The 14,432-nt window shown below is 49.0% G+C and overlaps 1 protein-coding gene across 1 annotated transcript in view; it reads left to right on the top strand.

The window, feature by feature from the left end:
* USP45 (ubiquitin specific peptidase 45) overlaps positions 1 to 14,432 on the top strand; it is a 333,185-nt gene that overhangs the window by 41,672 nt on the left and 277,081 nt on the right. The window contains exon 3 of the mRNA XM_082250245.1: positions 4,777 to 4,946. Coding sequence (XP_082106371.1) covers positions 4,777 to 4,946 — 170 coding nt within the window. The remainder of the gene's footprint in view (positions 1 to 4,776; positions 4,947 to 14,432) is intronic.

The raw sequence follows: 14,432 nt of genomic DNA, 5'->3' as shown, positions 1-14,432 counted from the left end.
CTGGTCTGGAAAACAGAAGTCCGGTCAATCCGGATCCGCAGCCCATAACAGTGCGGCCTGAAGGGGCGCCCTCACCCAGTTTTGGGGTGGGGGGACGCTTGCTCGGTTTTCTTCAGCCCTGGTTGGCCCGTGTGCGGGACAGATGGGTTCAGGAGATCGTTCGATCTGGTTACAAGATCGAGTTTCTCTCTCGGCCGGAGAGCAGATTTTTTCCCTCAAATCTTCAACTGTCTCCAGAGCGTTTACGGGACCTGCACCTGGCGGTGCGGGACCTGAGGGCTCAGGGAGTGGTGGTTCCGGTGCCTCATCGGGACAGATTTCGGGGGTTTTATTCCAATCTGTTCACCGTGCCCAGGAAGGAGGGCAAGGTTCGTCCAATTCTGGACTTGAAGGCTCTGAACCGCTCTGTGCGGGTTCGCAAGTTCCGCATGGAATCCCTGCGATCGGTGGTGGCTGCCCTGGTTCCGGGGGAATTCATGGCCTCCATCGATTTGAAGGATGCGTATCTTCACATCCCCATTTTCGAGGGTCACCAGAGGTACCTTCGATTTGCCATTGCGGAGGATCACTACCAGTTCGTGGCGTTGCCTTTTGGTCTCGCCTCGGCTCCGCGGGTCTACACCAAGGTGCTTGCACCGGTTCTGGCATTGTTGAGGGCCCAGGGCATTTCTGTCCTGGGGTATCTGGACGACATTCTGGTTCGGTCTGCGACCAGCCAGGGTCTGGAGGAGGACCTGTCTGTCACGATGCAAACTCTGCAGGAGTTTGGTTGGACGATAAATTTTCCAAAGTCGACGCTGAGTCCGTCGGTTCGTCTTCCCTACCTGGGAATGATTCTGGACTCGGTACAGGCGAAGGTCTTCCTGCCGGAAGACAAACTCAGAACTCTTCAGGGGGAAGTCAGGTCCCTCAGGGACGTTCCGCACTCGTCTCTGCGGACGTGCATGAGATGTCTGGGATTGATGGTCTCGGCCTTCGAGGCGATTCCCTTCGCCCAGTTTCACACGCGGGGTCTCCAAGCGGAGATCCTGTCCATGTGGGACGGGCGACCTCAATCTCTGGATCTCCAAATCTCGTTGAGTCGTCGCACCAGAAGAGACCTTCTGTGGTGGCTCCAGTCCCCGATGGTGTCCGGGGGCAAGTCGTTTCGTCCTATCTCGTGGACGGTAATCACCACGGATGCCAGCCTGTCGGGCTGGGGTGGTGTTCTGGGCGTTCTGTCCGCCCAGGGGACTTGGTCGGAGGGGGAGTCCTCCCTTCCGATCAACATTCTGGAATTGCGTGCGATAAATCTCTGTCTTCATCGCTGGACGGACCGGCTGCAGGGCTGCCCGGTTCGGGTGCAGACGGACAATGCCACAGCGGTGGCCTACATCAACCACCAAGGGGGCACCAGGAGTGCCCGAGCGGCTCGAGAAGTGGCCGACATTCTGTCTTGGGCCGAGGCTCATGTCCCGGCGATAACGGCGGTTCACATTCCGGGGGTGGAGAACTGGCAGGCGGACTATCTGAGTCGCCAGACCCTGGATCAGGGGGAATGGTCTCTCCACCCCGACTGTCTTCCAGATGTTGTGCGCGAAGTGGGGTCTTCCAGATGTGGACCTGTTCACGTCTCGTCTCAACAACAAGGTGAGAAGGTTCGTGGCAAGGACGCGCGACCCTCGGGCAGACTCGTCGGACGCGTTAGTGGCCCCGTGGCATCAGTACAGGCTGATGTACGCGTTTCCACCGATTCAGTTGCTGTCCAGGTTCCTTCGCAGGTTACACTCGGAACGCAGCACGGTGATTCTTGTGGCACCGGACTGGCCTCGCCGGTCCTGGTACGCAGACCTCGTGAATCTGGCGGTCGACGCCCCGTGGCGTCTGCCTCTTCGAGACGATCTCCTGTCTCAAGGTCCAATATACCATCCTGCTTTACAGTCGCTGGCTTTGACGGCCTGGCTGTTGAGACCGAGGTCCTGAGGGAGAAGGGTCTCTCCCCAGAGGTCGTTCATACCTTGATCAACGCGAGGAAGTCTTCCTCGGGGAAGGTTTATTACCGTACTTGGAAGGCCTATTTTGCTTGGTGTGAGTCCAGGGGATTTTCTCCCCGCACGTACTCGGTTTCCCGAGTGCTGTCCTTCCTTCAAACGGGTGTCGATCAGCGTTTGGCGCTGGCTACGATAAAGGGTCAGGTGTCTGCGCTGGCCGTTCTGTTTCAACGTCCCGTGGCCTCCAACTCCTTGGTTGGCACTTTTGTTCAGGGTGTGCGGCATCTGGTTCCCCCTAGGAGGGATCCTCTGCCCCCTTGGGACTTGAATCTCGTTCTATCTGTGTTGCAACGTGCTCCTTTTGAACAGATCAGGGAGATCTCGTTGTCTATGTTGTCCAAAAAGGTCGCCTTTTTGGTTGCGATCACTTCGGCTCGCAGAGTGTCGGAGCTGGCAGCTTTGTCCTGCAAGTCTCCGTATCTGGTTGTTCATTTGGATAAGGTGGTCTTGCGACCTAATCCTTCTTTTCTTCCGAAACGAGTTTCGGAATTCCATCTTAATGAGGATATTGTCTTGCCTTCGCTGTGCGCGAAGCCTAAACATCCAAAGGAGGTGAGATTACATTCTTTGGATGTTGTTCGGGCGATAAGGGTTTACCTTAAATCGACTGAGTCTTTTCGAAAGACGGATTCCTTGTTTGTTCTTCCAGAGGGTCCTCGGAAGGGCATGGCGGCGTCGGCCTCTACCATCGCCAAATGGATCAGGCAGACCGTTGAACAGGCCTATGCTTTGCAGGGGAAGGTTCCCCCTGTGCCTGTGAAGGCGCACTCTACTAGATCTCTGAGTACGTCTTGGGCCTGTCGTCATGGGGCTTCTGTAGCCCAGGTGTGTAAGGCGGCGACTTGGTCGACCGTGCACACTTTCACGAAATTCTACAAAGTAGATGTTCAGGCATCGGCGGATGCTTCCTTTGGCCGCAAGGTTCTTAGTGCGGCGATTCCCTAGGGTCCCTTGTGGGGACCATTGGCTGTTGGGATATGTTTTTTATCCCCTGGTTATTTGTCTTTTCCTGGGTTGTTGCTCCTGTTGAGCACCTGTTTTTTCCTGTTGCCCAGCTGGGTTCCTTCCTTTGGTAAGGTTCCTTTCTTTGATGCGGAGACTGTGTTGCCTTTCGGCGCGGATGCGTTTCCCACCCCTCATGTTTGCACTGCTTTGGGACGTCCCCATATGTGACGAATATGGAGAGGCGGCGACTGTCGGAGGACGTAAGAGAAAACGGAATTTTTGTAAAATCTTACCTGTAAAATTCCTTTCTCTGAGTCCTCCGACAGTCGCCGCCCCCGCCCCTCTTTTGGGGTTTGGTTGTATACTCTACTGCTATTCCACTAAAACTGAGATATGGTTGCAGGAAGTAGGAGGGTATTGACTGAGGGGACCACCCCTTGAGGGTGGGATATGTTAAAAGCTTTAATGTTAACATATTCTGTTGCCTAGCTACTCCTTCGGAGCAAAGTCTAATACCCCATATGTGACGAATATGGAGAGGCGGCGACTGTCGGAGGACTCAGAGAAAGGAATTTTACAGGTAAGATTTTACAAAAATTCCGTTTTTCTGTCCCTTCTGTTTTTTTTGTTTGTTGCTGGATTTGTTCCAGTTTATTTCTGTGGGCTCAGGTTGTTACTGGCCCATCTGTTTACGTTACCTTCTTAGTTGGTTGCATTTTTTTTTCCCCCTGCCCCTCATACCTGCACTGCTTTGGGACGTCTCATTAGTGAAGGCTAATACCATCGGGCGGCGACTGTCATAGGATGTAAGAGAAAATAGAATTTTTGTAATAACTTACTTTGTTGGTCTTATGTAATATTCTAGTTTTCTGAGATACTGAATTTGGGGTTTTCACTAGCCATAAGCCTTAATCCTCAAATATATCACTCTGTGTGTAACGCATCTATATAAAATATGAGTTTCACTTTTTTTTTTAATTGAATTACTGAAATAAATTAACTTTTTGATGATATTCTAATTTTATGAGATGCACCTGTACATGCCATCAAATTTCCAAAAAACAAATCTATTGTGTTGTCATCTTGGTGAACCAGGAGCCGCCCCCAAGGCTCTCTATATTTACCAAGTTTAACACCACTGGTATACAACCTATATGCTTAATATGTAATAACCTTTTGGTACTATGTAATATACTGTATGATCATATATTGTTACATAACATGTAACATACATTGTTACTATCTTATAAGTGTAATGGAAATTTGAGCCAATGGAAATCTGGGTAAGCGGGGTTATTGGGTTTCTTCTTCCCTTTTTGATGGCTAGAAGTTTTTTCAAGGTAGCATGTTAAAATTAATTTGTAAGATCTGTTTGAAAAGACACGGGGGAGCTGGAAAGGTTTACTGGGACCTAAAAATGGCACAGTCTTTATGGCACCCCCTCTTAGTGAATTTATGTTATGTAGGTCAAATCCTAGTTAACTGTACTTGAATCACCTTACTGATCTCGACTTCTGAATACTGGATCGTGGACGTTTGATTGCGCAGGAAGTCCTGTGAGGGTTACTGGCTTACGAGTAATGCACGATATGGGAAGTTTTTGGTTAGGGCTTGGGCCCTGGAACATTCTTAAAGGCCCAGGAACTTCCAAAGAATCCTCTTTTATAAGTAAAATATAAGTCTACAAGATAAGGCTTTTACTAGAGCAGCAAAATACAAGTAATATACTGTATTATAAAAGCATGAATTGCATAGGCAAATATAGCAAGCATTGTAAGAATTATACTATTTTATTTGACAGGTCTTACTTGCCATCATGTTGGCCAAGCGGTGGATGTAAATCAGGTCAAAAGAGCAGTATCACAAAATGTATGGTCGTCATGCGCAGACTGTGTTAAAGAAAGGAGGATGAAGGATGGAGAGCCTGTAGCCCCAGGTGAAGTTTGGTTATGCCTTAAATGTGGCCATCAGGTAAGAATGTCAGCGTTATCTACAACATGGACCGTAGATTTGATTCCTCACAGTATTTATATATTAAAGTGGTTTTAAATCTTAAACATGAAATATGAACAAAACACATCGTTCTATAGTGTTTACTTGTCTGAATTAATAGTAAGTGTCATTTCTGTATGCTGCTTCATTCCTCTATCAGCATGAATCCCTTCTGGCAAGTTTTCCTGACACTAAGAGAAAAAAGTGACAGGGAGGAAGCTCCAGCTGATTGACCGCCTTCATTCCTGTGTTCTGTGTGGAGGGGGGGGGGTCCCCTTCCCTTCCCTTGGGGGGGGGGGGGGTCCCCTTCCCTTCCATCAGCTGTGAGACCTCTCCTCACTGAGCTTTGCAGAGTGTAATTTCAGCTCTGCACCCCCTTTTTTATCTGATGCTCAGAGAAGCTTTATCAATTCTGGACTTTGAACAGATGTAGAGAAAAGAAGACTACAGATAAATGGGTAAAACTTATGTAGGAGGCTTTGTTTCCTTACTGTGTGTCACCTGAGGTCAGTCATGTCACTGGGTGTATGTAAGTGTTTACAACTACTTTCAATCTTTGCTGTGAGGTCCTCTATTGCACTGGGTAGCATGCATTCCTTGTTGTTTGAGTTGTCTGACCTGAATAACAGTACAGTACAGGACACAGGCAAAGTATTTATAGACCCTAGGTTTTAAGCTCGTACTATCAGGTTTAGCTTGTGAAGACACACCCTCTGGGCGCCTTCCCCATAACCTTACCCCACTCTGAATCCAGAGTTTTGTGCTAGTGTCTTAGGGTGACTTCCTCTCTTTCATTGGGAAAGCATTCTTGGCTTAATTGTTTTTTTTTTTTTCCTTTTTTTATTTTATCTTTTGACTCCTCAATCCAATTTCTGACTGTCTTCTAATGCCACAAATAGAAGCAGTGTATCCAGATCAGTGCAATGTCCGTAAATCCTGGTTTATGGAAAAACTCACTGCTGTCTCACTCCAAAGCCTTAGTATTGTGGTATTGTGCAGTTTAATTCAAAGCCTAGTGGGGGTATTAGTCCTATTTGGGACCTAAAAGTCCTAAACCAATTTCCTCAGCTTCCAACATTTTGCTTGGAATATGCAAGGTCAGTAATTGCCTCTCTGAAGGGGAATACAGGTGCATCTCCTAAAATTAGAACAAGCATTTCTTTCTTTTAATGTTGATTATGGATTACAGCTAGTGAAAACCCAAAATTCAGTATCTCAGAAAATTACAATATTACATAAGACCAATTTAAAAAACAAAAAAGGATTTTTAATACAGAAAAGTTAGCTTACTGAAAAGTATGTCCATGTACAGTATAGTTTGCACTCACGACTTGGTTGGGGCTCCTTTGGAATGCAGTCAACATCAATGCAGTGTGGCATAGAAGCCATCAGCTTGTGGCACTGCTGAGCTGTTATAGAAGCCCAGGTTGCTTTGATAGCGGCCTTCAGATTGTCTACATTGTTGGGTCTGGTGTCTCTCATCTTCTTCTTGACAATACCCCACAGATTCTCTATAGGGTTTAGGTCAGGCGAGTTTCCTGGCCAATCAAGCACAGTGATCAATAAACCAGGTATTTGGTACTTTTGATAGTGTGGGCAGGTGCCAAGTCCTGCTGGAAAATGAAATCCGCATCTCCATAAAGCTGGTCAGCAGAGGAAAGCATGAGCTTTAGAATTTCCTTGTGGCGGACTGCGCTGGCTTTAAACTTGATAAAACACAGTTACATGGCTCCCCAAATCATCACAGGCTGTGGAAATTTTGCTTTTCATTTGGAATTCAAGGTCCCAGAGACTGGAGGAGGAGTGGAGAGGAACAGAATCCAATTTGCATGAGGTCCAGTGTGAAGTTTCCGCAGTCAGTGGTGTAGACATTCTAGCCTCCAGATTCAATACAAACTACTTATGTTGTAGCCAGGACCAATGATTCTCTAGCGCTGGCCTTGGTTGCATTGATATTTCCTGGTAGTGATAGACTATCATCAGCTTAAAGCACTGTCATGGTGGAGGAGAAGATACCTGTTGGAGGTGAAATCATTATGAGTACAGCAGAGTCCTTTGTGTGACGTTATACCTGCTACAAGATTTCACTGGAGCATCCGAGGATTTTATATTGATCTGGATTACCCACCCACATCATACAAAGCCGGTTTGACCCAGGTGCTATATGGTACTCTTAAGTCCTACCCTTCTGGTGAGCACATATTATCTCTATTCCCTGTTGATGTCGGGATCTGCTGAGCACTGTGATCACTCACTGCTTAACTGGACAATTCATGTCACTCCTATCACTTTGGGACTGTTGATTTATATTTATCCCAGCTTGAATTTCATTTTGGACTGTTTCAATTACTTATTCATTGTATCGGAGTCTGTTATTTCTATTTTGCTAAAAGCAAGAAAAGCAACTTCGAGGTAGATCTGCTATCGTGCCTGGAAATCCCTTTATGCCTTCTTTTGGTGTAACCACAGTCCTCAGGCATTGCTTTGTTCCTCAAATTCAGGACTTTGTATAATCAGGTCTTGACCAGAACTTGGTCTTAAGCACTCTGAAAGTACAGGTTTTGTCCATTCTTCTTGAAAAACCTCTTGCTTCCCTTTCCCTTGGAAAATAATTTTGTTCAAGATGTATCTTGTATTAAGCCCCCATTTTAGCACCCTGTGCTTCCTTGGGATCTCATCCTGGTTCTCTGTGCCCTGCAGAAACCACCCTTGGATCTCATCAGGGATTTTCCCTAAGATGACCTCTGCTGCAAAGTAGTCCAGAAAGTTGGTAGCTCTCTCATGTAAGGAGCCGTTCCTCATGCAAAGTTGTCTTATGCCCAAGACTGTCCTTTTTTCCCCAAAGTGGTAACCATCTTCCACCTCAATGAGGACATTTCTCTTTTGTTCGTTGACGGACACAGCTCCTGATCTTCATACCCATTGGTTATACTGCACCCTACAGTAGGACACTAGGCAGAAAAAAGAATCTGGCTACGCCTATGGGCAGTCTCAGGGGGTATACTCCCTCTCCCTGCTATAGGTACTTCAGTTTTTTTTCTGTCTAGTCAGAATTTAGTTCCTCGCTGGGATCTCTGGTTCTGGCAAATTTTTCCTGTGAGATCTACAATAAACTGCCAGACTGGGCGACGGGCTGGATAATCTAGATTCAGTGGTCACCCCAGTCTGGCCACCGAGTACGTGCAGACCTCAGCTCCGCGCTAGGTCGGCTTTGACATAGCCCCCACTGCACAGGGGCTGACCTGTGAGTCAAACGCCTCGCGAGGTCGCATACGTCTGGGTCTCGGTCTGAGTCGCAGCGTTCCTCCTGGCCAATAGCCCCCCCATTTTGATGTCGAAGGGTTCTGTCTGGAGCGGTGCACGCCTTGTTCCTGGTGTGGTGAGTAGCTGTCCCCCCTCTCCACCTGGAGGGTTTTGGGGTGGACGTGGGCCCCTCCTTGGGACAGTCGGACCGTCGGGTTCCCCTTCTTCCCGTCAGGCACCCTCCTCTTTCATCTGTCCGTATCCCACTTATGCTGGAGCTGTGTGGGTGATTTGGTCCACCTCCTGGGGTGGGGGCAGGGTGCTTTGCTGGTGAGGGGTGGCCAGGGGGGTGCGCCGCCAGGGACCGGTCAATAGGCTGTGCGGTGGTGGGCTGTACCTTTTGTGGGGGCTGCTGCCAGGCCCCCTGTCCTACCTGGGCCTGTCCTTGAGGCCTAGGGTTCCCTCCTGGGTCCCTCGGAGCCTCGTGGTGCCACACCAGGCTGACATTTTGCTGTAGCCTGTGTGTTTCTATGCATGGAGGCCATGTTTGTGTAGTCCGGCGGTCATTTTGCGGTGGTTTGCCATTGGAAATAGCGAAGGCCATGATAGTGGAGCCTGTGGGCGGGATTTCAGTGTTGGGAGCCCCTCCTCATCCCCTGATGCTGACTCCTGGATCTTTTCACTTCCTGACACGTGGAGTGCAGATTATCCTGGTGGCTGCAGGTGCCTGTTTCTGCTGTGTGGGGAGTCTGGTGGGGTTCTCTCCCTCTCTGCTTGGCATTGCTTGGTTCTTTGTGCCTAGCGACCGGGTGGTGCTGCTAGCGCGGTGGGGGTTGTCCCTTTGCAGTGTGTTACACTTTTTCTGGGGTCCCCCTGGTGACTCATTGAGTCTTTGGAGCACATCATCTGACCCCCTCTGAGGCTGCATGGCCCTCCGGGTCGCAACCATCTATCGATACACTTGACGGCGGTCCTGGAGTTCTTTGCGTCCTGGGTGGAGGTGGCTTTCGGGTGATGGGCTAGCAAAAAATGCCCCCCCGCCTTTCCCTGCCTCATCTGTCTCATCAGATCCTGAATCTGATTTGGCCGCCGCGGACGTGGGTCATCCTGCTGGGTCTGCGACCACCAGATAGTGAGGATGATTCCTCCACATCTCCAACCACACACAAAAAGGCACTGGTGTAAGCACTGATTGTATCTGTGCGTGAGACCTTGAAGATGGAGGACGCAGCTGCGACGTAGGCACGGGTTCCCTTTGGCACTCACAAGCCATCCAGAGTGGCAAAGGTGTTTCCTTTTCCCGCCTATTTTGACAGAATTGTCACTAAAAGAGTGGGGACGACCAAAGCGCCTCCTTGGGGTCCCTATGCGATTTACTAGACGTTACCTCTATGAGGTGTCCCATATTAAGAAGTGGACTGTTCCACCAGTGGTGAAACCTCCGGTTTCAAGATTGAACAAGGCAACCATGATTCCGGTTGAAGAGTCCCCAGCCTTTAAGGATCCAGCTGACTGGAAGGCAGAGGCTGTGGCCTGCAATATGTACACTCTGGCTGGTTCGGCACTGAGGCCGGTATTCACCATTGCACTGGTGTCACAAACTCTGACCGAGTGGGCTAAGCTTTTACGCCGTGACCTGGAGGGAGAACAGCTCCCCCCTGCCTTTGCCGAGCTGGCGGACCAGCAGGTCCAGGGGCTGCAGTTTATCTGTGATGCCTCTCTGGATGCGGCTCCCCTAGTGGCTCGGCTCTCTGTTTCTGCAGTGGTCCTTTTGGTGTGTCTTATGGCCTAAATGCTGGTCTGCGGACCAGACTTCTAATAAGGCCTTGACTGATCTCCCCTTTCAAGGGGATCGCCTGTTTGGGGCTACCCTGGATGACATCATTAAAGGTCTCACAGGGGGAAAGAGTACTTTTCTTCTGCAGACTACAAAGCGCAAGGAACCTCGTCGTAGATGTGGGCCCTCCTTCTCAGCTCATAAGTTTTTCGTCCCTCAGTGTCGACTGACAAGGGCTCAAAGCCTTTTCAGGGCCTCTTCTGGAGGATCCAAATGAACCTGGTCTGACAAGCCGAGAGCAGGCTTCTCCAGACACGTGGACAAAGCTCCTTCAGCCTGAAGGTACGCCCTCCCCCATATCGGGAGTGGGGGGACGTCTTGGTTTCCTGGACTTTCCTGGTACAAGACAAGTGGGTCCACAAAGTCATTCGGTACAAGATCGAGTTTCACTCTTGTCCCCTGGCAAGGTTCTTTCATTCCAACTTGCACCTGTTCCCGGGACGTTTACAGGGTCTGTTTGGGGCAGTACAAGACCTGTTACTTCAAGGGGTGAATGTCCCCGTTCCAACTTTGCAAAGTTTTCAGGGTTTTTACTCAAACCTGTTTACGGTTCCCAGGAAGGAAGGCAAGGTGCTTCCAAACCTGGACCTCAAGGCGCTGAACTGCTTTGTGCTGGTGACCTTTTAGTCTCGCCTCTGCTCCTCGGGTCTTCACAAAAGTGTTAGCCCTGGTGCTAGCTTTGTTACGTCAACAGGGGATTGCGGTACTGGGCTACTTGGATGAACACCTGCAAGCAGAGTCCCCTCCTGCTCTGGTGGAAAACCTGGAGATTACCATATGAGCTTTGTGGCAGTTCGGCTGGATTCTGAATTTTCAGAAGTGTGGTTCCGTCCACAAAGCTGGACTATCTGGGTCTGACTCTGGACTTGGCCTGACTCTGGACTCTGGACAGATGGTCATCCCTCCGGACCTGCATGCAAGTGCTGGGACTGATTGTGTCTACCTTCGAGGTGGTTCCGTTTGCACAGTTCCATACAAGGTCCCTGCAAAGGGAGATTCTGGCCAAATGGGACAAGAATCCGCAGTCTCTGGACAGATCCAGCTGAGTCGGGGAAAGAAGAATTCCCTGATATGGTGGCTTTGTGCTTCGGTTGGGCAAATCCTTCCTCTCCCTGTATTGGGACAGTGGTAACCACAGATGTCAGCCTGTCCATCTGGGGAAGCATCTTTGGAAAAAATTCTGCTCAGGGGGATCTGGACACTGGAAGAGTCCAGACTACAGATCAATGTCTTGGAACTCCGAGCGATCGGACTGTGCCAGGACCATTGGACAGATCGTCTTCAGGGTTGTCCAGTGCGCATTCAATCTGGCAATGCCACAGCCATGGCTTATGTCAATCACCAAGGGGGCTCAAAAAGTGTTCTAAGGTGGGCAGAACGGTTCATTCCAGCCCTCTCTGCTGTATACATTCCCGGGGTGGAAAACTAGCAGGCAGGTTACCTCAGTCAGCAGGTGTTGGACCAAGGGGAGTTGTCTCTTTATCCAGAGGTGTTTCATCAGTTGTGTATCTGGTAGAGCATCCCTGAGGTGGATCTGTTGGCATCTCGGCTTAACAGAAAGGTGCAGAGGTTTGTGGCTGGGTCACGGTGGCCCAGTTGGGTCAGTATTGTCTGATTTACACTTTCCCTCCTCTCAAGCTTCTGCCAAGACTCCTACGCAGGATCAAGGCAGAAGGGATTCTGGTGATCTTTTGGGCTTCAGACTGCCCTCGCCGTGCTTGTTATGCCGATTTGGCGTGGCTGGTCGCAGACGTTCCTAGAAAGCTTCCTCTCAGGGAGGATCTGCTGTCCCAAGGACCAATGTTCCATGCTGCTTTACAGTCGCTGACTTTGATGGCTTGGCTGTTGAACGCCAGGTGTTGATGGATAGAGGTTTATCTGAGTGGGTGATTCCAATGCTGTTAAAAGCTAGGAAATTTACTTCTAGGAAGATCTACCACCGTACGTGCAAGATGTACTTTGCATGGTGTGAGTCTCTTGAGGTTCTTTTTTACTCCTTCTCGGTGGCTCGGATTGTGACCTTCCTTCAACGGGGGGTTATCAAAAATTGGCCTTAAATACCATCAAGGGCCAGGTGTCAGTTTGGCGGTCTTCCAACAACCCTTGGCCACACACTCCCTGGTGCACACCTTTCTTCAGGGTGTCCGACATTTGGTTCCTCCCAGTACCGTCTCTGATTCATCCTTGGGACCTCTATTTGGTGGTTTTGGTCCTCCAAAAGCCCCCTTTTAAGAATCTTCGGGAGATTCCCTTGCTTGCACTGTCTCAGAAGGTGGGCTTTTTTGGTGGCTATCACCTCTGTGTGCAGGGTGTCGGAACTAGCGGCATTATCCTGTTGTTCACCTTACTTGGTGGTTCACAGATTTAAGGTGGTTCTTCGCCCCTGTCCGTCGTTGATCCCAAAGGTTGGGAGTCTTTTAGGAAGTCAGACTCGCTATTTGTGCTCACAAATGGGCCTCACAAAGGGTTGTCTGCTTCCTCTTACATTTCCAGATGGATCAGACAGACTGTTATTCAGGCCTATTCAATCAAGGGTCAGGTTCCTTGTTTCCCTGTCGAGATGCACTCTACTCGGTCACTTAGTGCCTCCTGGGCCTTCTGTCATCAGGCGTCAGTGACGCAGGTTTGCAAGACCGCCACCTGGTCGTCAGTGCACACTTTCACAAAGTTCCATAAAGTGGATGTGTTGGAATCTGCGGCTGCTTCTTTTGGCCGCAAGGTTTTGCAGGCTGCTGTTTAGAGGACTTGATCCTCTTTGAGGGTGTATTGTTTTTTTTTTTTTTTCAGGTGGGCTCCAGTTGTTTTGGTTGAGCTTTTGTTGCCTGATTGGCTACTGTTTAGCCAGGGGAATGTTTTTGCTGTTCCCACCCCTCATGTTTAACGCTGCTTTGGGACGTCCCAATGGTTATGAAGATCAGGAGCTGTGTCCATCAATGAACAAAAGAGAAAATGGGGTTTTTGACTTACTGTAAAATCCATTTCTCTGATGTTCATTGATGGACACAGCACCCACCCTTCTGTGGAGTTGTAATTCTTCTGACAGTGCTTGTAACAAAATTGAGTACCTATAGCAGGGAAAGGGAGTATACCCCCTGGGACTGCCCATAGGCATAGCCAGATTCTTTTTCTGCCTAGTGTCCTACTACCTGTAAAGAGCAGTGGTTATGAAGATCAGGAGCTGTGTCTGTCCATGAACATCAGAGAAATGGATTTTACAGTAAGTCAAAAATCTCATTTTGCCCTGCTTCAAAGCATCCAAAGGAAATCTTTCTTTATTGCCTGAACATAGAGCTGTTAGTCTATCTCAAAGATACAAGTTTGATCAGACAGATATGCATTAGGCATTTGCGTCCTGTCCTCAGGACCTTGCAAGAGGCACTCTGCTTCCATTATCATCTAGTGCACCATCACAAGATGGATAAGAAGTGTAATCGCTAAAGCTTACACCCTCAAGGACAATCCCCTTCTGTGCTTTTACATGCTTATTCTGCCCGATTGGTGGGAGTTTCCTGGGCACTTCGGCACCAGGCACCTGAAATCTGTAGCCCAGCTGCGTAAGAGCACAACCCTACCACTGGGTGATTAAGGCCGCTAGGCTAAGACATGTAAGAGTGTCTGACTCTTCTGAATTTTATCGCATATCTTAATAAAACCTTCATATTTTAGATCCTGCCATGTGCTGACATTTGCTGGACTTTCACAGTCGAACCTTGCGTACAGGTGCAGTTGTTTGAGCATCTGTGCATCCTGGTACCTGAATCTGAGACTGGGTTGAGCACAGTGGAGCTCTTTTGCCTGTGTGTACTCTTTGAATACGTACGATTTTAGTTAAGAGGAAAACCTGTGGCTTACAATTACTTAATGGCGAAGGGTTCTAAGACGCTAGATCCCTTATGGGCCTATCTTTCCCTCCTACACAAAGACGGCAAAGACCCTTACCAATACAGAAACTATAGACCTATCGCATTACTGAATGTGGACCTTCTGTTCTTTTTTCAAAAGTTTTAGCCAGCAGATTCCTCCCGTATATCTCAGTTGATCCATTTGGATCAGTTGGGCTTTGTCGTGGCCCGAGAGGCTAGGGACAATACAACCTATGTCCTCAACCAAATTCATACGGCCCGCTCCATAAAAAGTCCCCTTTATTCTGCTCTCCACCGATGCCAAAAAGGCCTTCGACAGGGTGGCCTGGCATTTCATGCTGGCCACCCTTCACCACCTAGGCCTTGATCCTCACATGATTGGATAGATTCATTCTCCTTCTCTAAAGGGACAGGACAGGGTTGCCCCCTTTCCCCACTCATCTTTATTTTAACAGTGGAACCTTTCTTTTGCACTGTTAGGATCCCAATATATCAGGCCTCTTGAAGCCTTCGGGCCATCAC

Source organism: Pelophylax lessonae (assembly GCF_965119305.1).
Source record: "Pelophylax lessonae genome assembly, chromosome: 3".
In the NCBI taxonomy this organism is placed as follows: domain Eukaryota; kingdom Metazoa; phylum Chordata; class Amphibia; order Anura; family Ranidae; genus Pelophylax; species Pelophylax lessonae.
This window is presented reverse-complemented; position numbering and strand designations above follow the sequence as displayed.